This window comes from Acomys minous (genome assembly GCF_964271855.1).
Source record: "Acomys minous genome assembly, chromosome: 3".
In the NCBI taxonomy this organism is placed as follows: Eukaryota; Metazoa; Chordata; class Mammalia; order Rodentia; family Muridae; genus Acomys; species Acomys minous.
In genome coordinates this window covers 120839446-120863861 of record NC_140485.1, presented here as the reverse complement: position 1 = coordinate 120863861, position 24416 = coordinate 120839446, and the positions used below count along the sequence as shown (strand labels likewise).

Below are 24416 nucleotides of genomic sequence, written 5' to 3'. Positions count from 1 at the left end.
ATTTTCTAAACCTTCCTTTATTTACTTTTTGTTGCTATGATGATGAACACTATGACCAAAGCAACTTGTAAAGGAAAGAGTTTATTTGGCTTAACTTTCCCAATCACAGTCAATCACTGAGGGGAGGTAAGGCAGAACTCAGGGCAGGAACTGAAAGCAGAGACCATGGAGGGAAATGCTCCCCTTGCCTTGCTCAGCCTTTCTTATACAACCCAGGGTTACCTGCCTAGAGGTGGCACTGCCCACAGTCGGGTGAACCCTCCCACAGCAATCATTGATCAAGAAAACGCCCCCACCGACCTGCTCACATGCCAGGCTGGTGGAGGCAATTCCTCACCCAAGGCTCCTGATCCCCAGGCGACTCTCATCTGTGTCAAGTTGACGAAAACTAAACAGCCCTGGGACCACTGCCATAATGCTTCCACGTCCAGACTCCTGAGTCTGACCGCACTGAAATCTAGCCTGTCTGCTTCATGTGACTGCTGTCCTCTGTACTGATGTCCACCCTTCCAGACCTGTTTCTTCCCTGCACAATGATGGCATTGATAAAGTTTCACCCATCATCCTGCTTGTCGGTCCTGATGTGCAGTCCTTGGCACCTGGCCCAGTGTGTGCCCAAATGTGTGCTTTGGAAAATGTCAGCCATTTTAAAAGAAGGAAGCCACTGACATTTTCTGGGAGGACATTTCCTGATTTTTTTTCCCCCCTCCCTACCCTCAAGTTTGAGGCACTTGATTTATATGGAGGCAGGAGCACAATTCAAGTATAAACAACTCTTCAGGTAGAGCGTAGTATTTGGTCCAGGTGGGCCAAGTTATCCAGGGCATATGCAGTCTGTGCAGGCTTGCTATACCTGTCATGGCAACTCCGCCCACAGCTCTTAGGAGTGGGCAGCACTCCATGACAGCTCTGGCAAGCCTGTGCTGGGTGAATTTGGAGCCAGTCTGTAACACATTCAAAGATGTAATTTGGAACCTACAGCTCATGTAAACTAAACCACCGTGCTATGGAGATGTTGAAACACACGGGGTAAAATTATAGCTTCTCAGGATTATGCTCCACATCTCTCTCTGGCTGCCTGATTGGTTCTCAGTATAATTGAGGTGTTGACTGTGGGACAGAAAGATCCAGGTGCTTTTGAGTCCCAAGCTGTCTCATGAATTACTTTTCTTTCTTTGAGGCTTCCTAGCCTCATTAGCCAAGTAGCCAAGATTAGCAAACATGGCTAGGTTTAGAATTCCTGGATTCAAGCTACAGAGAAAGTGTTTTTTTTTTTTTTTGAGGATTTATTATATATGATCTTATCTGACAAAGCTTTAGTTTCCATACCTAAAAATTATACAGAACATGTAAGTTTTATAGTTTTAACACATTGGTTATTTTTTAGTGTACTTTGTTGTGAAAAGAAAGATACTGGGTTGTTATACATCAATTTACTAGAGGCAATTTTTTTTGTTTGTTTGCTCTGTGTAGCCTTGGCTGTCCTGGACTCACTTTGTAAACCAGGCTGGCCTTGTACTCACAGCCATCGCCTGCCTCTGCCTCCCTGAGTGCTGGGATTAAGGGCCTGAGCCACCACGCCCTGCTATAAAAATGTTTTTAAAAGTTATTTTTTTTGACGTCTTAATTGTATTTTGAATTATTATCAGGTTTCTGTGGTCCGTGAAGTAATATAAATTAGAGGTATAAATTATTCACAAAATTAAAACCTTTATTAAAATTGCAGTTGAGCTTACTTGATATTAAAGTAGATTATTCACATTATATTTCTGTATTTGATAAAAAAAAATTCTTCCACAAAAGACCCAAATGGACACACTTTTCTCTTTTCAGTATTACACAGCTAAAGCACAAAGCTGGGGAGATAGTGCATTCAATGAAGTGCTTGTGGCCCAGGCATGAGTCAGGTCCCAAAGCCCATGGAAAATACCCCCAAAGACTCTTTGTATATGGTTCCTCATGGCTGCCCCCTACTGAAAAGATATTTTCCTGCTATTTCATAACTGTAATTTTGCCACTGTTATGGTTTGTAATGTAAATATCTGATATGCAACCCCTAGAAGGGGTCTTAACCCAAACAACTCCTCTAATCTCAGGGATGGAAAGATCCCTGGGACTTGCTGGCTAGTAAGTCTGCTTGAATTATGGAGCTCCAAATTCAGTGAAAGACCCTGTCTCAAAAAAAGTAAGGTACACAATGTTGGAGATGGGTTTTTGCACTGTGTATTCAAACACTGATTTCTCTACCCAGAGATCTTCTCACAGGCCGGATGTGGGCATTGTCACTGTTATTGAAGCATCTCCTGGTTCATGTTGTGTAGAAAAATGTTCCACACCATCTCTGAACAGCCTATAGGAGAGCTGACGTGGACTTGCAATCTCAGGAAGAGAAGGCTGCTAGGAGAGTAAAAAAGTCACCAGGCCATGAGAAGGTCACCATGAGGAAGTCTCCAAGAGGAGGTCACCTTGAGGACAAAGGTGGACCAGGAGCAGTCAAGGTAAGACTAAACTGGCAGGTAACAGGGCACATGGCTGGGAAGTAGGCTAGGTCAAAAGAGCTGGCTGGCCATTTCTCAGCTGAGAATCTGCCCAGCTATAGTACTTAAAGCTTACTAATAAATTTAATAGGTCTCCATATCATCATTGGGAGCTAGAGCAGGCATAGAAAAACAATACTATTATTTTTATTTTATTATTTTGTTTTATTTATTTATTTATTTATTTTGTTTTTGTTTGTTTTGTTTTTTTTTTTGAGACAGGGTTTCTCTGTGTAGCCTTGATTGTCCTGGACTCGCTTTGTAGACCAGGCTGGCCTCGAACTCACAGTGATCCACCTGTCTCTGCCTCCCAAGTGCTGGGATTAAAGGCATGCGCCACCACCGCCCAGCTATTATTTTGTTTTTAGAGACAGGGTTTCTCTGGGTAACCTTGACTGTCCTGGACTCGTGTAAACTGGGCTGGCCTCGAACTCACTCACAGAGATCCACCTGCCTCTGCTTCCCGAGTGCTGGGATTAAAGGAATGCACCAGCACCACCACTACCCAGCCAACAATACTATTATTTTTACAGGACAATAACAGAGAAAGACACCTGATATTATTCTCTGGCTCTTCAGTTAGATGAGGCTCAGGTCCAGGTTTTTACGCAAACAGAAACCTAAACCACTTTGGAACACTTTCTGCAGAAAAAAAAAAAGAAACTCACACAATTTATTCTTTAAAATTTTGCAACAAACAAACGTGTGTGACCTTTTGAAAACATTAGTAAGGCTTCCTTGCTGGGCCTAAGAAACAGCAAGGAAGGGGCTCCAAGACTTCACCTTTATTCACAGTAAATCCAGTCCCAACTAAGATATATAATGTGGCGATCCCTGAGCATCCTTTAAACCCCACCCCCCAACTAATGAAAAAACTCTGGATCTGAACCTTGGGGATGGGCAATATTGCAGATTATTAGCTACTTGCATGAAATTGTGAGTTATTCTTTTCCTGACGGTGTTCCCTTATCAGGTTTTATTTACTTGAATATGATAATTTAAAACATTAATGTTTTGCATTTTCCCAAAAGAAATAGCCAGAATTATAATTAGCTATTTTCATGAGATGTGAGATATGGATAAAAATGATTATATGCTTCCCAAAGTTTTTCTCCTGAAGACTTAATGAAAGTGATTCTCTCCTCAGATTTACTTATGCTCTTGACGAATGTTATATGCAAACATTAGGTTTAACTGGAGGTGAATAAAAACAAGAATGTGAGGATCCTAAATTGAAAATGAGTTCTCTATAACTAGGAAGGAACTTTTTTTTCTTTGTTTGCTTTGTTTTGTTTTTTAATGGCATGCTTGCAGCTTTGTAACAAAAGGGAGTCAATGAAGTCATTATTGGAAGTGGAAAATACAAACGATCCGTACAGAAAATTCTAGAATGAACTTTTTTTCAGAGATTAATGGAAATCAGAAAAGAACTCCTTACATTTTCCATTTTGACTGCAGAGAATTGTAGTCTGTTTTTTTTTTTCCCCCCTCCCTGTCAGGTACACAACTATTTGGCCATGTTTTCCCTGCTTTTTTTTCTGATGCTAAAATGTGAATGAAATAATTAAGTGGCTGAAAGAGGGAGACAAAACAGGAGTGGAATGAGGAATGAAAATTGGGGAATGAAAATATTATGATGCCTTAGTTTGAGCGGGACCCCTGTGCCCAAATCTGCCTATCATAATGTTGTACTTGTAGGCTTCTAGGACCCTCTGGATCCTTCTACTTTGTCATTCTCCCATACTTCTCTCATCTAGAGTCCCACTAGAATGTCCTCCCCTCTGTCTCAGTTTCCTGGTAAGTGAAGGCTTTCGTGGGACATGCCCCCTGGGCTAATATGCAGATATAAGTGAGTATATACCATTTGAGTCTTTCTGCTTCTGGGTTAACTCACTCATTATGATCATTTCTAGCTCAATCCATTTATCCACAAATTTTGGGAATTCCTTGTTTTTAATAGCTGAATAGTATTCCATAGTGTATATGTACCACAGTTTCTTTATCCATTCTTCTAAGGCACCAGCCAAGGACAATACAGGCGGTAAACCTTAAACCCCTACCCAGATCTAGACAATGGACAGAACACTCTCCACAGTAGAGTGGAGAGTGGGATATGACTTGCTCACATACTCTGGTGCCTCACCTTTGACCATGTCCCCTGGAGGGGGAGACCTGGTGGCACTCAGAGGAAGGACAGCAGGTTACCAAGAAGAGACTTGATACCCTATGAACATATACAGGGGGAGGAAATCCCCCTCAGGAACAGTCATAGGGGAGGGGAGTAAGGGGGAAATGGGAGGGAGGGAAGAATGGGAGGATACAAGGGATGGGATAACCATTGAGATGTAACAAGAATAAATTAATAAAGGAGAAAAAAAAAGAAAATATTATGATATGTATGGAACAATACATTTTGGGGCCTTATCTTTTTCCTCCTTTTTCTAATGACTTATTAGCATGTGTTAGCAATAAAGGGTTTTGTTGTGACATCTTAATATATTTACATGATTATTTTGATATTAACCTAGTGTTGTCCTCTTCCCCCTCCCCCTCCTTCTAATTGTTTTCTTCCTCCCTCCTAGCCTCTAATTCTACTTCCCTGTGTTTTTTCAGTATATACGTGACCTAGTAAGTTCCGTTAGGGCTGCTTATGGACCCCAGGTGATTCAGTTCTCTTTTGATATGGAGTCTCACTATTCAGTCAGGCTGGCATTGAACTTGCCTCTACCAACTGACTGTTTAGGTTACAAATGTCCAGCCTCCTTCTCCTCCTTCACCCTCCACCCTTTTTGGACAAGGTTTCACTAGATAGACAAAGCTGGCTTTGAACCCACATAAATCCGCCTTCCTCTGCCTCTGTCCCTTGGACTAACTTTGTAGATCAGGCTGACTTTGATCTCACGGCCATCTGCCTGCCTCTGTCTCCCTGAGTGCTGGGATTAAAGGTGTGCACCACCATACCTGGCTCCAACTTAATGTTTTGTTGTTGTTGATGTTGTTGTTTGTTTTTTGTTTTTTCGAGATAGGGTTTCTCTGGGAGGCCTGGACTTTGTAGCCCAGGCTGGTCTTGAACTCACAGAGATCCACCTGTATTTGCCTCCCAGAGTGCTGAGATTACAGGCCTGTGCCACTGCACCAGGCTCCAACTTAACATCTTAGTGGATGTCCATCATCTGAAGCATGGATGGACACTGGAAATGGGAGAGGCCTCAGGCATTTATTGGATGATTTGATATGCCCAGGCAGAGCAGCTGTGATTCAGGGACTTGCTTGGTCTGTTCAGTCTGCACTGTAGGGCAGTTACTGCATTTAACAGGCTGCCTATTTGGTTCAGTGTCTCCTCTTGATATAGCAATAAGAATGCGTGCAACCTTAGAACAGTGAAAAGCAAAAAGAGGAAATAGGCATGGTGCTGTACACCTGTAACCTTAGCACCTGGGAGACCGAGGTAGAGGATCTTGAGCATGAGGCCAAATAGGGCAGGATAATGAAATTTGCCTTAAACACTAAAACACAGAAAAACAACAAGAGGGGCTAGTTGGTAATAATGTCATTTATATTAAGTAATTCACTATTTATTAAATTTTATGTGCTCCTTTTGTTTTCCACTAAGGGTTTGAAGCAGCTCACCTGATAATACATGTTGGAAAAAGAAGAGGAAGAAGAGGAAGAAGAAAAGGGGGAAGAGGAGGAGGAAAAGGAGAAAATTTTGTGGTAATGGGGGGAAAGGGGGCACAAATAGAGCACACACAGCCCATCCTGATGCTGTTCTACAAGGAATTAGCTCAGAAACCAACTTTGTCTGTGCTTGGGATGTAGTTCATTTGGTAGAGCTCTCTCGTCCAGCCTGCACAAAGCCCTAGATTTGCCCTAGTTCTTCGCAAACTCCCTGAATGACAGTTGGAGAGCTATAGGGAGCTTAGTTTCAATCACTGTGCTTGAGACTTTGCTATTTTCATTCCTTTTACTTTTTAAATCAGCACACAAAGGTTTAGATATTATTATCTTGGTTCTGTTGTAAAACAGGGTCTTGTTCATGCATCCCACACTGACACCAAACTGACACTCCTGCCCCCTGAGTCATATTCCCACTTTGATCCCAGAGTAGATGGGCTTAGGGGAGAAGTTTTCAAGTCGAAATATCTTTATCAATTGAATATATGGAATGAACTTTGAGAGGGGAAGGCAGAGTGAGAGTAACATTTTTTATGTGTGTCCCTTCTCTGATGTGTGATTACAGCTTCTAGTTTGTCCAGTTAGGAGAGCGGGACATGGTACGAGGGAGAGGAACATGACAGAACTCTGGGGACAAAATTCAGAGAACATGGGACTTGTCGGAATGTGTGATGCATCCATTCAGCCAAGGCTCACAGCAAGCGGCAGGTTCTGGAGCCGCTAGCACAGTCATGTCAAAGGAAGAGTGGATGAGAAACAAGACTGTGGATGGTTTCTAGACCCAGGGCACAGTGCAGACCCTTCTAGAACAGTGGTTCTCAACCCATAGGTCGCAATCCCTTTGGGGGTTGAATGGCCCTAAAATCATTGCAAATATCATCTATTTACATTGTGATTCACAACAGTAACAAAATTACAGTTATGAGGTAATAACAAAAATAATCTTATGGTTGGGGGTCACCACAACCATAGGAACTGTATTAAATAAAGGGGTTACAGCATTAAGAAGGTTGAGAACCACCGTTCTAGAAGCTTGAATGTAAACGAAAAGTGGAGAAATGATTATAACTAATTATTAGGCAACCAAAGACAAAGAAATGCTTTAATCTTCTAATGACCTAATGAGGGAGACTTGGATGATACACACACACACACACACACACACACACACACACACACACACACACATCTATATATATACATGTTATTATAACCCAGATTTTTCTTGCATATAGAATTCTCTTTCCTTAGCCTCTCAGGGTCTGTGACTACAAGAGTGAGCCATCACTCCCTACTTGGGTGTATTATTTTTTTTTTATTACTATTTTTAAAAGATGAGTTTTCATCTGTTGAATTCTCTGTGACATGTTTTGTCCTCCTTCCTGTACCTGCCTAGTGAATTAGAGATGTGTGCAACCATGTGCCATGTCTGATTTTATGTGGTTGTAGAGATTTAACCCAGGTCTTCATACATAATAGGCAGGCACTATATCAACTGTGCTATACCCCCAGTACATATTAAATGTTAAAACAGAGAAGCTTGGGCTGGAGAGATGGCTTAGTGGCTAACAGTACTTACTGCCCTTTCAGAGGACTCTGGTTCAGCTCTCAGCACTCACACGCTGGTTCACAACCATCTGTAACTCCAGGGCATTTAATGCCTTCTTCTGATGTCTGTGTGCACCAAGCATGCATGTGGCACACAAACGCACATTCAGGCTAAGCAGTCATGGACATAAAATAATAAAGAACAACAACAAAAATCTAAAAAATTAAAACAACAAAACAAAAGCCTCTCAAACAAAAAAAAACAGACATGGTACATGGTTGCACACACCTATAATCCTAGCACTTGGGAGGTAAATACAGGAAGATAAATTTAATGTAGTCCTTAGCTACATACCCAGTTTTACACCATCCTGGGCTACAAGAGACTGTCACAACAGCAGTAATTGGAGACAATTGAGAGTTACTATGAGGAAGTCTCCAGGTGTGTGGCTAATGGGTCTTTGTTGACTCTGAATCTCACCTGCTTCCTGATCTCCACTTTTCTGCCTGTCAGTCTCTTGCCCATGTGCATTCTCCATCTGCTCTTTGCTCCCACAAATCTGGTTCTTATTTCTATTGGCTGAGCAGGTGGGTATTGCCATCCTGGTGCAGGACTGGGGGTGGGGGTGGGGGTAGGGATGGAGGTGGGGGTGGGGAGCGAGGCGGTTCTCCTTACACCTTTCACACCCGAGAGTTCTAACCCTTCTGGGATTGCTAGTCCCTGGGTACCTGACGTCTGTTTGTGAGTTCATTAAATTCCCATAATTGAATGACGTAGTTTGTTTCCTTTCATAACTCAAATACAGGTATTAACTCCAAACATATACATTTTCAAATTCAAACTCTCCTATGGTGAGAAGTTTAGTGTCCCACTGTATCAAGGCCAGCCTGGGAGGTGGAGGGCACGTTTTTTTTTTTTTGCCGAGGAAGTGCCATTTGAGCCCAGAGCTGAAGAACCAACTGAACAAAGAAGATAAAGAGAAGAGAGATGGTCAGGGTGGAGAAAACAGGCTGCAAGGCTTGTGTTACTCAGTGGGGGAGGTGGAAGAGAAGAAGGAAGTGAAGCAGGAAGCAGGGCTCACAGAACGGCAGGGCGTCACACCCCTGGGCTCATTTTGTGGTCCTCGGAGATAATCCTAAAGATAATTTTGAAAAGCCTTAGGGCTTTGAGCTAGGGAGGGATGCAATCAGATTTGCACTTTAAGAAGAGCTCTGGCTTAATTGAAGGCCAGGCCTGCTTCCAATCTGCAGGAAAATGATGATGTGCCTGCTGGTGGCAGAAAACACTCAGGTCTGCTATTGTTTCCAGATGGACAAAGGTTACTGTCTCTTAGCTGATTCCATTCTTAGGCCACAGCACCTCAAGAACTGAATTCCAAAGGGCCTGTTGAAGCTTTCTTTCATCAAGATAATTTGTTGTTTTTAACCTCAGTGGATAATATTAAAAACACACCAAGAGGCCGGGCAGTGGTGGCACACTTAGGAGGCAGAGGCAGCCCGATCTCTGTGAGTTCGAGGCCAGCCTGGACTATAAAGACCCAGGAAAGCCAGAGCTGTTACACAGAGAAACCCTGTCTCGAAAAACCAAAACCAAACCAAACCATTTTGACAATATGTGTTACTCACAGGATCTTTCTCTCTCTCTCTCTCTCTCTCTCTCTCTCTCTCTCTCTCTCTCTCTCTCTCTCTCACACACACACACACACACACACACACACACACACACACACACACGTACCTGCAACTTCAGTGTTGTAATCAGCATCATGCAATTTCCTTTTCCTTTTACCTTTTCTTCAGATGAGTGAGTGGGAAACAAGGAAGAGTGTTAGTCACCATCTTGCTGCTGAAGACCCCAGGGCTCTTCTCTTCTGATGACTATGTAGTTGAGATCTACAGTGTTGTGGGGCAGAGTCCAACCACTTAACCACTAGTAGCATTACATTATCCAAGAAATACACATTTATAGAATAGTTTCCTTCCATTGAATTTACTACTTACTAAGTATTAAGTGGGGAGCTGTGGACTAATGCTCAAGAAACATCAAATATAAAGTAAATGGTTGAAGGTTAGTTAGACACTAAAGTTAAAAAGAGTATGAAGAAGTCAAGAGACTGGAGGCCAGGAGGTTTTGTGTATGTTTTCCTGTGTGTGTGTGTGTATGTGTGTGTGTGTGTGTGTGTGTGTGTGCAGGTACACATGTACATGTGAACATATGAATGTAGCAGGCTACAAGTTGACATTTGATGTCTTCCTCACTTGCTTCCCACATTATTTCTATTTATTTATTATTTTGAGACAGGTATCTCACTGAACCTGGAGTTCATGGCTAGGCTGGCTCCTTGCTTTTAACAAAATCACAATCATTTGATTTTACCAATGAAGATTCAGGAGCCAGATGAAAGCCAGGGTGAAAGCCTGCTAGTTCACAGTGGCAGAAAAGGCACCTAGCTGACCTTCCTGCACAGCTAACGTCCCAGAAGGAATGCCTCTTCTCCCACGTCATCTCAAAAACCCTCCTTCAAACTCAGCCAGCATCCCTCCCTTCTACATCCAGTGTGTCTCTCTATCCACCCCCTGACTTCCTCTTTACTTTTTTTTTTTTTTTTTCCAATAATCCTATGTTCACATTCTGCCAACTGGTTGCTTGTTCCTCCTTGTTTTCCCCCGCTCCCTAAGACAGGGTTTCTTTGAGTAATATCCCTGGCTCACCTGGACTCTCTTTATAGACCAGGCTGGTTTGGAACTCACAGAGATCTGGGTGCTCTCTGCCTCCCAAGTGCTGGGATTAAAGGCATGCACCACCACACCTGCCTGTTCCTCCTCTGGATTTATGGCTGACTTTATTTAATCCTGTTCACAAAATTCAAGCAGAAAGTTATTGAATTAAAGGTATGTGCTTAGGCTGAGCCACACCACAACTAGAAATGGGGTTTTCCAGTAAATAACACAATCTTAGAATTCAGAGTGATCAAATATCTTATAGCATTTCCCCCTTTTTTGCCTAAATAAAAAGAAAAGGTCTGGACTTTCTTGCATGCTTTTTGATTACTTCTCCCTGGTAGGGCTCTTTTGCCAGCCCACCAAGGTAGAAGATGTCCTCAGTCCTGATTGGACTTGATGTGCTGGGATAGGTAGGTGGGGGAGGGGCTCCCTTTTTCTGATTGGTAGGGGAGGGGGATTCAGGGAAAAGGAAGGGAGGATGGGACTTGGAGGAGAGGAGGGAGGGGGCTACAATTGGGATATAAAGTGAATTAATTAATTAATAAAAAAGGAAAGGTTTTAAACTGGGCATGGTGGTGCTTGCCTTAATCCCAGCACTTGGGAGGCAGAGGCAGGTGGATCTCTGTGAGTTAGAGGCCAGCCTGGTCTACAAAATGAGTCCAGGTCAGCCAAGGCTACATAGAGAAACAAACAAAAAACAACACACACACACACACACACACACACACACACACACACACAGACACACACACACACACACACTCTAACCCAGTAAAACTATTTGTAGTAATCAAGCTATTTCTGCCAATCTTTCCACAATGTCCCTCTTGGTTGTATTTGACAATTTTAGGACTAAGTTTTTTTTTCAATTTTATTTATTTTATGTTTATGAGTGCCCAGTCTAGATGTACACCTTAATGCCAGACGAGGGCACCATATCTCATTACAGATGGTTGTGAGCCACCATGTGGTTGCTGGGAATTGAACTCAGGACCTCTGGAAGAGCACACAGTCCTGTATTAGGAAAAAAAAAAAAGCCATAGTCAGCAGATCTCTGAAAGGTTTGTGGACCACAATCTATTAAGTACATCTGAGGTACACAAATTTTGTTCCTCGCTACCTGCTTCAGACTCAAACCTGAAAACACATACAGGAAGGTAGATGAAGCTCATTTCTAGAATTAGTTAGTACTCTGTATGACTGCCAGTATAATGAGTTTATATGTACATAATAATCTTATAGGTATTGAGGTGATATTTATACCTTAAGAAAAGTTTTAGAGAGTCAAACAAAACCCAAATGATTGGTGGTAGTATAATAGTGCCTTACTTTTGCCTTACTTTTGATTGTGGATTTTCCTTTAACAAGCATGCATGGGTTTAGAGAAGGAGAGAGCCAAGCTCCAACTCCAAAGCCAGCTTTAAGGTTTAATTGAATTGGGGCCACAAAAAGACCACCTGCCACTTATGTCTGTAGAGGGCAGCACGGACCAGCATTTGAGAATCTGCCGTGGGTGAGGGTCCAGTGGCATGGAGGGAAGGAAGAAGGGACCAACTGTGCGGGCTGTCCTGACCCAGGCCTTCATCAGGTGCTGGTCTGCTGGTGAGAAGGGTCTGCTGCCTGGGGAAGATGGTGACGTGGGTGCTGGCTCTAGTCCGGGGCTTACAAGCTGGGATTTCAGGCTGATCAGCTGGAGGTAGGTGATACCACTTGGCCAATTGACTCTTTTTCTTGGGACATTTTCTCTTGATTATCTGTCCTTTTTGTTCAGATGTTTCGCTTGGCAAGTGGTCTCTGTACGCATTAGTTGCATGCCTTTATTCACCTGGAAAGATAGAAGCAAAACCCTGCTCCAGCCCTAACTCTGGGGTTGGGGAGGGGTGTCCTTTTGTCGGGGGGGGGGGGCAGGTTGTACTTTTCCTCCAGGAAAATGATTTTGTGCAACAGGAAAAGTATTATTTTTTAATTGAAAAATTCTTTTTAAAAAAACCTAAATTTTGAAGCTAAATATGCCATAGTATGTGTGGATAAATATACCTATATTCCCCTTTCTCTTTATGTATAAGTTCAAGGTTTAAGCGTATTTCTTTTTAGATCACAAAGGACATTCACTTTGAATTTCAGCCTGCCTTTTGCAAGTGTAAAATCATTGTAATTCTTAGGTGCCTGCCTCTGCCTCCCAAGCTCTGGGATTAAAGGTGTTAACCACCGCCTGGCTATGGATTCCCTATAATAGTTATAGGTTGTGCTAGTTTAGTTTGGTTCTCCACTGGTTAGCCAGCACGCTGCAGGAATCCTCCTGCCTCCACCTTTCCTGTACGGGGATTGACATGCATGCTTCACTATGTAGCTTCCTTTCCTTTTCTTCCTGTTGGTTTTAGGGTTTTTAACTCAGGTCCTCACACTCGCACAGCAAGCACTTTGCTAGCTGATTCATCTCCTCAGCCTAAGAGGCTTTTGTTTTGCTTTTTGATGCTGGGGATTGAACCCCGGGGCCTCAAGGATGCCAGGCAAATGTTGTCCCACTAAAGCTATAGCCCCAACCTCTCAAAGAGAGTTTTTGAGAATGTGTTTAGGCAGATCTGTACTAAAGTCCTGCTCTTAGCCAACGGAAGGTAAGGAGATCGGTATCTAATGCCACACAGAGTGAGAAGGTATACCAATTTTCCATTCTTTTATCATCATAACAAAATATTGGAGGCAGGCTATGTTTATAAAGATGTATAATTTGGGCTTATGGTTTTGGAGGTGCAGGTTGAACAGCTGCATCTGAAACTTTTTGATGTATAGACCAGGCATAGAATCCAGGCCTTCACATACTGATCAGGAGCTCAGCCTCTGCACTATACTCAGATCCTTGGCGAAGACCTTTAAGCTGGTGAACTTATGGAGATGCTGCAGGGTATTACATGGCAAGAGACAGGAAGCCATGTGTTCGTGTGTGTGTGTGTGTGTGTGTGTGTGTGTGTGTGTGTGTGACACAATGCAGCGAATGCCTGAGAAAAACCAAAGAAAGAAGGAGTTTTTTAATTTGGTTCACAGTTTCAGATCTTTCAGTCTTTGGCTACTCTACTGTTTTTGTTTGCTGTGACAAGGCACAGGCACTATGGAGGAAGGGGCATGGTTAAGGGGCATCTGGGAAGGTGACAGAAGTGGTAATGACAAGACACACCTTCCAAAACCATGCCCATGGTGACCTGCTTTCTCCAGACCCCAACTCCTATTTTACCACCTCCTAATAATGTCATCACAATATGAAGCCATCAGTGGCTTCTACCACTAATCTAGTGGTTAAGTCAGAGTCATCACCTCTCAGTGGCTGGGTTCATCAGCTGGGGACCATACCCTCAGCACACGAGCACCTTTTCGGTATAAAACCAAATGTACCAGGTATGTGTGCCTATGTGTACTCATGTGTGTGTGTGTGTATATCTGTCTTTTGGCCTTTAATCTTATACAATATTCAACCAAGGAGACTCTGTCCTTGCTTTTATCTAATCCCAATCAATCCTCCAAAGCCTGCCCTCTAAATACCACAGTCATATTAAGTTGTCACCTTTCAGTATCTTAGAATGGGACTAAATTTCAACACATGATGCCGTGGAGATACAAAAGCCACAGACAAATGTAAGAACAATTTTTATTTGCCTGTTTCAATTGTTGTCTTGGAGGCTTACTGCCTCTGTCTGCTCACCTAGGTCTAGTCCTGGAAGCTGCTAGCCTCCATACAATCTAACCTAGGCCTAGAATGCCTTCAGCCTCTGACACTTACTGATTAATAAGCTCACACTTACTTGTTCTTACTGAGCTCTGGGCGGGCTGGTTCAACTCAGCTGTTCTGGTTCTACCTCCTGTCCCAGCTAACTTATTCAATCTGGCTTTTCTTTAGGCCTCTAAGTTGCTCTGCTTGACCTCAAACTAAGTCCTACAATCTGCTCTAAGCTTCTGGTTCATTCTGTCTTCACCTGTGTCTAGTTTCTTCTGTCATTCAACATCTTTCTGCAAAACTCTCCCGGTAAAATTGCCCCCTCTCTCTTTCTCTGTGTTGCCCCCTTAAGTAGCCTCCCTTTCCTCTCTGTTCTCGTGAGAGTTGGGCATATCCTAGTCTGTCAAATCCTTTTCTGATTCATCACTTTTTCTACCATTCAATTAGACATCACTTTCAAACATGGATGCCTCCTTCTACAAACTAACTTTACCTTCATTATTTGGGATTAAAGGCATGTACCACCACACCTGGACCTAAGCACTTCTTTCCCTGATACTTGCTCTATACCAGGCTGGCCTTGAACTCAGATCTGCTTGCCCCTATTTCCTGGATTAAAGGTATGTTTGTATTCCAGCCAGACCACACAGACCTAGAAGGTCTTTGGATATGATCTCTTGTCAGAACAGCCACTTTCTGAATTAAAATTCCTTTACAAAGGTTTTTTTTTCCGTGTCTTGCAAGGGCGTTTGGTGCATTCTTCCTCCAACTGTGCCTAGTGCTGAATCCCACCTGAGGAAAGTCTTAACACACTTTGGAGGCAGAGGTGTGTTGTACCTGAAAGGGAATTTCCTGCTTTTCAACCATGAGGTTTTGTTTGTTTGTTTGTTTGTTTGTTTTTGTTCTTGGCAGGGTCTCACTATATAGCCCTGGTTGGCCAAGAACATTTAAAAAATGACCTTTCACTTATCTGTTTTGTGTTGGGTGTGTGTATGCATGCACACAAGTGTGGAGGTTGGAAGACAATTTGTGGGAATCCGTTCTCTCACTCCACTATATGGATCCTGAGGACTGAACTCAGGGCCTGAGGCTCGGCAGCAGTTGCCTTAATCCACTGAGCCATCAGTCAGGCCTGTGGCCCCTTCTTATGTAGACAGAGCTGGCCTTGAACTTCCTGTCAATCTTTCTTTCCGCCTCCAGCACTGGAAATTCAGGCATGGACATGACACCTGGCTTTCACCGCCAGGCGTTTAAAAGGAGACGGAGGTGGTGGCTCAGGTCTTTAATCCTAGCACTCGGGAGGCAGAGACAAGTGGGTCTCTGAGTTCAAGGCCAGCCTGATCTACAGAGCTAGTTCCAGGACAGCCAAGGCTACACAAAGAAACCCTGTCTCCCAAACCACACAAACAAAACAATAAATAAAAGGAGACTGCGTTTATAACCACTGTAGGAAGGGTGGCCTCAGTGAAGATGGAAAAGGAGTTGAGCAGCAAGAGCTTTTGTGGAGTGGAAGGAAGGAAAACCAGGGTTGGTTGGAGAAGAAGCCCTCTGAATTGATCCATTGCTATGTCAGCTTGTATGGCCAGTTACTCCCAGTGAGGGCCCAGAAGTGTTCAGAAAAGAGCACATTCCAACCGTGCATGCCTAAGCAGGTGTGATGTGATTGTAGCAGAGTTCCATCCCAGGACTCCAGCGCAGCCCAGCCCAGCCCAGCCCAGCCTCCCCTGCCTCCTAGCACAATTCCTACCCTCTGGCATAGTTGCCAGCTGGCTGGGGGAATGGGAACACAGCTCCTATAATTCCGCTCACAAAGGGCTCCTGCTGGGAATGGGGAAGAGTTTTAATTACAGAAAGCAAGTCTTTCACTGTCCCAACCCTCTCCAGCTCCCTCTTTTCTTCCCTCCTATTTAAGCAGGGTTTTGCTATGTAGTCCAGGCTGGCCTCGAACTCAAAGACACCCCACTTTCCTGAGTGCTGGGATTTCATTACCACATCCAGCTTCTGAATTAAAATTTTTTGATAGAATGATTTCACTGGTTGAGAAGTTGCTTTAAATTCTATGCACAACCAGAATGTGAAATAAATAGGATTCGTGGCCTATATTCATAAAGTAATTTAAATGTTATCTCCTATCGTCCATGCCTTTAATACTTGGGAGGCAGAGGCAGGTGGAGTTTGATGCTAGCCTGGTCTACAAAGTGAGTTCCAGGACAGTCAGAGCTACACAGAGATATCCTGTCTTAAAACACACACACACACACACACACACACACACACACACACACACACACACACACACACACACTCAATCTGTTTAAAGTAAGCATAGTAGGTCTGCACATGTAATGCTGGCATTTAGGAAGCTGAGGCAGGAGGGTTGCTGTGAGTTCATGGTCGTCATGAAACCTGTCTCAAAAAAAACAAAACAAAACAAACAAAAAAACCCTAACCGAGTCCTGGAGAGATGTGTCAGACAGTAAAACCTATTGCTGCTCAAGCCTGGCAACCTGAGTTCAAGTTCCCCACCCATGTAACAGACCAGATGTGAGCTGGGCGTGGTGGCGCACGTCTTTAATACCAGCCCTCGGGAGGCAGAGGCAGGCAGATTGCTGTGAGTTCGAGGCCAGCCTGGTCTACAAAGTGAGTCCAGGACAGCCAAGGCTACCCAGAGAAACCCTGTCTCGAAACAAACAAACAAACAAACAAACAAACAAACAAACAGACCAGATGTGGCAGCGCACATCTATGATCCTGTTACTCCTATGATGGAGAGATGAAGAGTGCATCCTATAGATGGAGAGAATGGCTGGAAGCTCACAGGCCAACCAGTGTGGAGTAAGTAGTACAGATCCAACAGGAGAGACCCCGCCTCAACAAAGTGGACGATGAGAACTAATTCCTAACTCCTCCGACTTCCACACTCGCACAGGGGCATACCCATTCCTAAGTAATTAGTCAATTAATGAAAACACTTAAAATATAAAAACAGGGGATGTAGCTCAGTGGCATGTTTGAGACACTGAGTTTCAAGTCCCATCATTGATAAAAGATGTAGGGGCCAGGGTTCTAGCTCAGTGATAGAAAATTTGCTTAGCTCCCCTTGATGGGGGGCTGGCGGGGGGGGGGGGCTGGTGGCACCCTGAGGAAGGATAGCTGGCTACCAAGAAGAGACTTGATACCCTATGAGCATATATAGGCAGAGGAGGTCCCCCTCAGTCACAGACATAGGGGAGGGGAGTAGGGGGAAAGCAGGAGGGAGGGAGGAATGGGAGGATACAAGGGATGGGCCAACAATTGAGATGTAATATGAATAAATTAATAAAATTTTTTAAAAAGAAAATTTGCTTAGCATGCTGGAGGTCCTGGATTTGATACTCAGCACAGGGGGGGGAAAATGTTGAGATTGCACCAGGATTACAAAAGATATTACAAAAACAAAACAAAAACCCCCCAAACCCCAAAAACTTTGCTCTCCTATTAATTTATGTGTGAACACAGTTGTACTGTATTTTCAAATTAAGGGGTAAGACAATATGCTTAATTAAACTAAATAACAATGGTTAATTTAGTGTCACTAGAACTTAGAAAGTAAATGTATATAAGGAATTTGAAAAAAAAAACCCATAAAGACCTGTTACATCATAATGATGGTAGTCATCCAATTAAGAAAGAGGTGGAGGCTAGAGATTTGGGTCATTGATAGAGCACTAAAAAGTCCTGGGTAAAGTCCCAAGTTCCACAGAAGCAAAACACAAAAACAAGAGCAAAAACCCAAACAGACTTTTCTCCAACACTGTATCTCCCCAGAGATAAACAAGTGGCCAATAAGCACATAAGAAGATGTCCAGGATCACTAGACCACTCTCAGGGAAATGCAAATAAAGACACATCCAAGAGAACAGCTGTAGCAATGATGAGAGATAATAACAAGTGTGAGCGAAGAGGTGGAACCCTCAAGTCATTGCTGGTGGGAATGCAAAATGGTGCCACCGCCTGGGAACACAACCCATAATTTCTCATAATGTATGACCCAGCGATTCTACTCCCAGGTATGGATACCCGAGAGAAAGGAAACATGTACGTCCACACCAAAGCCTGGATGCGAGTGTTTATAACGTGACTCAGAAGAGCCAGTAAGTAGAAACTTAGATGCTCATTAACTGAGTGGAGCGACCATAACAATGGGATATTATTTAGCCATAAAAAGGAACTGAAGGACTATACCATGAATAAACTTTGAAAACAGTACACCATGAGAAAGAGGCCAGCTACAAAAGATTACATTGGTTCCTTTGATGTGAAATATCTAGAATAGGCCACCGTGTAAAAGGCACAGGAATAATTGTTGCCTGTGGTAGTACGGGGTTGGATGCAAAGAGAACTATTTGTGAGTGACTAAATGTTTCAAATAGACCGTGGTGGTGTTTGCATGACCTTCAGTATATTAGAAAGCATTAGAGGGTTCACCATCATCAGAGATTTTTTTTTTTTCAAGACAGGGTTTTTCTGTGTAGCCTTGGCTGTCCTGGACTCCTTGTAGAACAGGCTGGCCTTGAACTCACGGCGATTCGCCTGCCTCTGCTTCAAGTGCTGGGATTAAAGGCTTGTGCCACCACGCCCGGCCATAATCAGGGATATTATGCTGCATAGATTTTTAGTATTGTTTTGCGGGCAGTCTCTCTCTATAGCTCAGCTGCAGCTGGCTTTGAACTCCTGATGCTCTTGCCTGATTACAGGTGTATGCCACCAGTAAACTGGCTTACATGGAAATTTTAAGTGTCATTGGTCTCATGATGTCAGGGAGGAACCTGTAGGAATATCACCTTTTCCCTTCAGGACATTTCTTGAGAAAACTCAACATTTTTATACCGTTTATATAGTGCTTTATAAATGGCAAGGTTTAAGAAACAGATACCACCCTGCCCACACCTGTAGGTGGTCCTACTAGAAAACAACATTAACAACAAAAACAAGCTGATGTACAACTGGGAGAGAAGGAGAAAGTTTGTCGACTGTTTTGTTTTGTTTCAAGACAGGGTTTCTCTGTGTAGCCCTGGCAGTCCTGGACTTGCTTTGTAGACCAGGCTGGCTCTGTCTCCTGAGTGCTGAGATGAAAGCCTTACTCCCCTACTCCCACCCCTTGACCCTGCGTGCGGTTTTCTTTTAGTTTTATCCAAAGATGCTTTCTTCAGCTTCATGCTGCCTGCTTGTTTTGATCCTATCCTGCACAGAGGCAGACCAGCACCACTTTGGAGACTGATACCAAGGTCAAAGGGCAGTGCTGCAATGTGGGTCAAACCTCTCCCCCCTGCCCCCCCCGCGATAGAAACCAAAGAAGATTCCTTTTCTGAGCAAACACATCGATGAAGCCAACAGGGTTTTTAGCTTCGGGATATTGGACTCAGTCTCCTCAAATTCTTCATAGCAGAAGGTTTGAGTTAGCTGGGTGTCTCATGACTATGATCTCAAGGGCGTTCAGCTTAACCATCTTCTTCCATCTTCCAACCCCTGGATTCGGGGTTCTAGGTTCTAGTAACCTAATTCAAACGCTTGAGGGAATGTATGAAACAGGCAACTATCTCTGAACTGTTGACACCTGAAGGGCAGGGAGCCACTAAGGAAACGCTACGGAAAAACTCTTGAGGCACTCTGAAGAGGTTTTTTGTTTTGTTGTTGTTGTTATTTTGGTTATTTTGTCTGGTCTCTCTGGACTCAGAAGACTGAGGTTTGTTTTCGAGGTCCACCGAAGCGTCCCAGAAGTCTTGAGGAGCCTTGCAGGGGAACGACCAGGGGGTACTCAGATAAACCATCTGGCGTTCCCCGGGAGGCAGGACAGAGACTCAGCCGACACTGCAGCAGCGCAGGTGAGCTGCGGGATTCCGAATGGCCTTGCTGTACCACGCCTCCAACTCCGCTGCGCCCGCGACGCGCCCCACTCGGGCCTAGGGTGCGGACGAGGACTGAGCCCTAGCGCCCCGGGGCTCGGCTGGGGGCGTGGGCGGCGACCCGGAGCTCCGGGACTGCGCGGCCGCCCCAGCAGGGTGCGCTGGGGTGCCGAGTGGCCACCAGCCTGGGCGCGGGACGCGGGAGCCGCAGGTGGTTCCCGGCCGGCCTTTCTCCTCCCCCTTCCCTTTCTCCCGCCGCCCTCCCTCGCGCCCGTGTCGGCGGCACTTCCCCCGCTTCCTCCTCCCTCTCCAATCCGGAGGGAGGGAAGGAGCCGCGGCGTTTTCCTGCCTGCAAACTTCAGCGGGACCAGCCGCGGCCGCCGGGGAGCTACTCCGGCAACTTCTTCGGCCGGGTTTCCTGGGAGCCGGGGGTTAGGCAGGTTGTGGTGCGGCACCCAACTAGGGTCTCCGAACCGTCCCTGCGCCTCCTCGCCGCCCGGCCTCTTCCCCGCGTCAGTTGCCCCGGGACTCTCCTTTGTGTTGGATGCGGACCCTCGCCTATCGCCCTCGGGGTCCGGCGTGAACGCCGTGATCGCCGGTTTGCCGGCACCCCGCGTGCCCAAGCCATGCCTTTCCACCAGCGGAGCGTGGAGCCCGCGCGGCTCCGCCGGCCGGAGGAGACAGCGGTGGCCCGGGCTGCCCGCGCGCCGCTCTTCCGCTCCCTGGAGCAGGTCAGCTCGCACACCCTGGTCTGCCTGCTCGCCCAGCTGGCCGACCTGTCGCGTTGCGCTGGGGACATTTTCGGGGAGCTCGAGGGCCAGGCGGCCGCCCTTGGTCACCGTACCGCCGAGCTCCACCGCCGCCTCGAAGCCCTGCACGCCGCCACCACACGCCTGGACCACCGGAGAGTGAAAATCCGTGAGTGACTGGTAGCCCCGGGGAGGGCGCCGCGGCACCGAGGCGCTCGGCCAGCTGCTGCCTCCCGCCCCCTGGCGGCCCAGGCTTAGCTTTCCGGCCGCCTCGAGAGGCCACGAGTCGGGGGGTGGGGGGCTCGGGTAGGAGGCAGTGCAGGTGTGCCGGTGTCAAGAACGTGTGGTGAGCCTGGATTCTGGCTTCCTAGAGGTTGCATTGGTGGTGTGAGCGCCGAGTGTGGCTTTTGGGATGGCTCGCTCCACTGCTCTGTCTGTGGGGAATTGACAGCAGCCACGGTTCTGGCAAGAAGTGATGGTGTCCTGTCGAAGTCAAGGGATATAGAATGGTTTTAGCGCTTCACAGATCCTTAAGGAGGATCTATTTAAGGACAATCTCTGGGGACCGCAGTGAGGGTTGTGACGGGCTTTTCACGATTGTCCACCGCATATTGTACCTGTGGCCTCACCTCCCAAAGAAAACACACTACCTTGAGTAATTTTCCTTTTGGCCTCTCCTAGACTGACCATTGACTCTTGAGCTGGGACTCGGTCTTTGTCTAGCTCTCTTCAGCGCTTCCCCCACGCCCCCCAATTTAAGCCTATGTCCTGACATAGTAATCTCCCAAGTACCCATTTCATTTCAGCAGCTTTAACTGGCTCTGATGAATGAAGCGACTGGAATTTCCTGCTGGCCCAAACTGAGAAACTTTCAGTGTGATGATATCTGGGTGGCTTCTCCCTTCCCAGTAGGTGAACTTGGTTGTACTAGTGCAAAGAGTAAATTGAGGATGGTTGATGGATTGCAGGGTAGGAGGGGAGATACTGGCGTAGCAACCCACGCCTAGGTTTCAGCAGCTCTTCATGAAAAATGGCCTCACTTAGAAATCACTTCATACATAATCTGGTGTAGCTTGTTTTCCAGCTTGCTAGAAAAACCGAGTCAGGTTTAACCATGGTGCGGCGTAGGAGCTCGACTTTTCACTAATTTAAGTCTGCTGTTTAAACATGCCGCTGTAGTGCGTCTTTCTGGGTTTTTTTTTTTTATCATTTATCATATGATGGCTATATATATATATATATATATATATATATATATATATATATATATATATATATTTTTTTTTTTTTTTTTTTTTTTTTTTGGTCAACTTGATTCAGATTGTGCTAAAGACACATCCTTAATAAACTTCGGACAGCTTTTAACCCAGGAGAGTGGGAGGGATCAAACGGGTGGGGATTTAAAAATGACCTAATAATTTGTTGGAGACATCATCAGAATATATTTAGTCCATGCAAATGATGTCCTCATGCATAGGGTATGTTGTCCTGGGGGACCTTCTTCACTGTCAACCTGGTAATCCTGTTTGTTTGTTGCTGTGCCGTTTTTGTGTGGGGTGTGTGTATTCCTGGGTGAATGAGAGTTTCACCCCTGACATGCAATGTGGTGAGGCAGATCTAACTACTGGGTGAACAAAACTAAGGAAAGTAAACAAAACCCAACAACAACAACAACAGCAACAACAAAAACAAAGGGAACACATTCTAGTTTGTGAAACGGCATTTTGCCCCACTCTGTAATTTCAAAACAAGGCCAATTACAATTCTTTAAGCTAAAATGTAGAAAAATAAACAATATTCCCTGAAGTTAAAACTCTTTCTTTGCTTGCTGGAGAGAGGTTAAGAGTATTAGCTGCTCTCCAGAGGATCCTGGTTTGATTCCCACTACAGCTCACACCTGCCTGTAAGCCCAGTTCCAGGGACCCAATACAGAAACATATGCAGGCAAAACACTAATGCTCATAAAATAAAAGTAAACTGAAGAAAAATACCTTTTTTTTTTTTTTGGCTAGTTTTGCATTTAAAGATATTTCATCCTGGGCTGGAGAGATGGCTCAGAGGTTGAGAGCACTGGCTGCTCTCCCAAAGGTCCTGAGTTCAGTTTCCAGTAACCACATGGTGGCTCATAACCATCTATAATGTGATCTGATGTCCTCTTCTGACATGCAGGCAGCACACTGTGTGTGTGTGTGTGTGTGTGTGTGTGTGTGTGTGTGTGTGTGTGTATTTCATCCTCCACCTCCTTCTCTTCCTTCTTCCCCACCTCTGTCTTTCAGATAGAGACTCCTGTAGTCCAGAGTGGTCTCAAACTTGCTGTATAGCTAAGATGGGCCTCGAACTCTTGAGCATCCTGCCTCCAGTGTCCAAGGTCTCTTACATGTAAGTGATAGCACCTCCTGCTCACTTTCCTTTCTTTGAATGTGCTTATTTCAGTAAACTAAACCGCACAGCAGTCCCCTGAATTCTCTCTAAATTTGCTTCTGAAGTGACAGAAATAATTCTCTCCAAAGTTTTCATGAGTATGTTATTTTAAATGGCTTTAATTTTACACCAGTAATCCTGGTTAATCATTTTCATATAGTTATGAAAGAAGGCTTTTTATGAAAAAAAGAAGATGAGATATTAAAGACATTATTAGATATGGCCCCATTTTTGCACACAACTTTTTTTTTTTTTAAGCCCATAAGCAATGAATCACATATGCGTTCATCCTGTGTAGTATCTGCAGGATTCTTTTAAAACAGTGCCTTGTCGCGCACAGTGGCTCATACCTGCTGTTCCAGCATGTGGAGGGTGGCTAGCCTTGAAGTCACAGTGCTGGGAGAGAAGGTGTGCCCCACTTTGCCTGACATTTTGGTTCTTTTTAAGCAGGTCTCCCAAGCACATCCTTTGTTTATGAACCTTTGTACTGAGAATTGACTGTAAATGCCTCTAATTTCATGAACTCATAACCAGAGAAGAAATCCAGGCCAAAAGACTTGAAACAATTTGTCCTTGGTTGAAGGTTGGAGCCCAGCGTTTGATTGGCTCGCCTGCCGTCCACTGCAAGTGTAGCTTCCCTTTTGGAGTGTTTGGAAATAGGGATCAAAGTGTAGACACATTCCATGAACTGACTTAGGACTGTCTGTGACCTTAATTTCATCCCTCTGGTAAGACATACCTGTTAAGGAGTCGCCCATAAAGCAAGCAACAGACTCCAATAGCACATATGCTAGAGCGCCAGGAGCCAGTCCCTTCATGGCTGCCAGTGTCTGCCTTCTTGTAAGATGCCAGTGCAACAATCTGAGAAACATGGACAATGTTTGCAACCCTAGATCAGCACTTAAGTCCTATGGGCCAGTGCTGCTGGTTTCAAGGATCACAAGGAATATTTCTTCAGACTTGCCCTCTTTCAAATGTCATAGGTAGGACGTTCTATAAAACTCTTCTTAAGTTAGGAAAAGCACATATTACTGTTCTTCTCATGTCCAGTGAAAACTCCTCTGATGCTATCTCTGATGATCCCATGTTGGGGAAAGTGGGCCAATATGGACCTTCTGATGGTTATTAACTTGCTTGCATGCATGCATGCATACATGTATGTATGTATGTA

General features: G+C 44.7%; 1 protein-coding gene and 1 pseudogene across 3 annotated transcripts in view; one reads left to right on the top strand and one right to left on the bottom strand.

The window, feature by feature from the left end:
- Positions 1–8362, bottom strand: part of LOC311593839 (small ribosomal subunit protein uS12-like) — a 56923-nt pseudogene extending 48561 nt beyond the window's left edge. The window contains exon 1 of the transcript in view: positions 8242–8362. The product of the transcript in view is annotated as a small ribosomal subunit protein uS12-like (transcript). The remainder of the gene's footprint in view (positions 1–8241) is intronic.
- Positions 8363–20567: 12205 nt separating this feature from the next.
- NHSL1 (NHS like 1) overlaps positions 20568–24416 on the top strand; it is a 234722-nt gene continuing 230873 nt past the window's right edge. For both annotated transcript variants that reach the window (XM_084777585.1, XM_084777583.1), the window contains exon 1: positions 20568–20993. In XM_084777585.1, the coding sequence (XP_084633711.1) occupies positions 20702–20993 (292 nt within the window). In that variant the 5' untranslated portion in view covers positions 20568–20701. The remainder of the gene's footprint in view (positions 20994–24416) is intronic.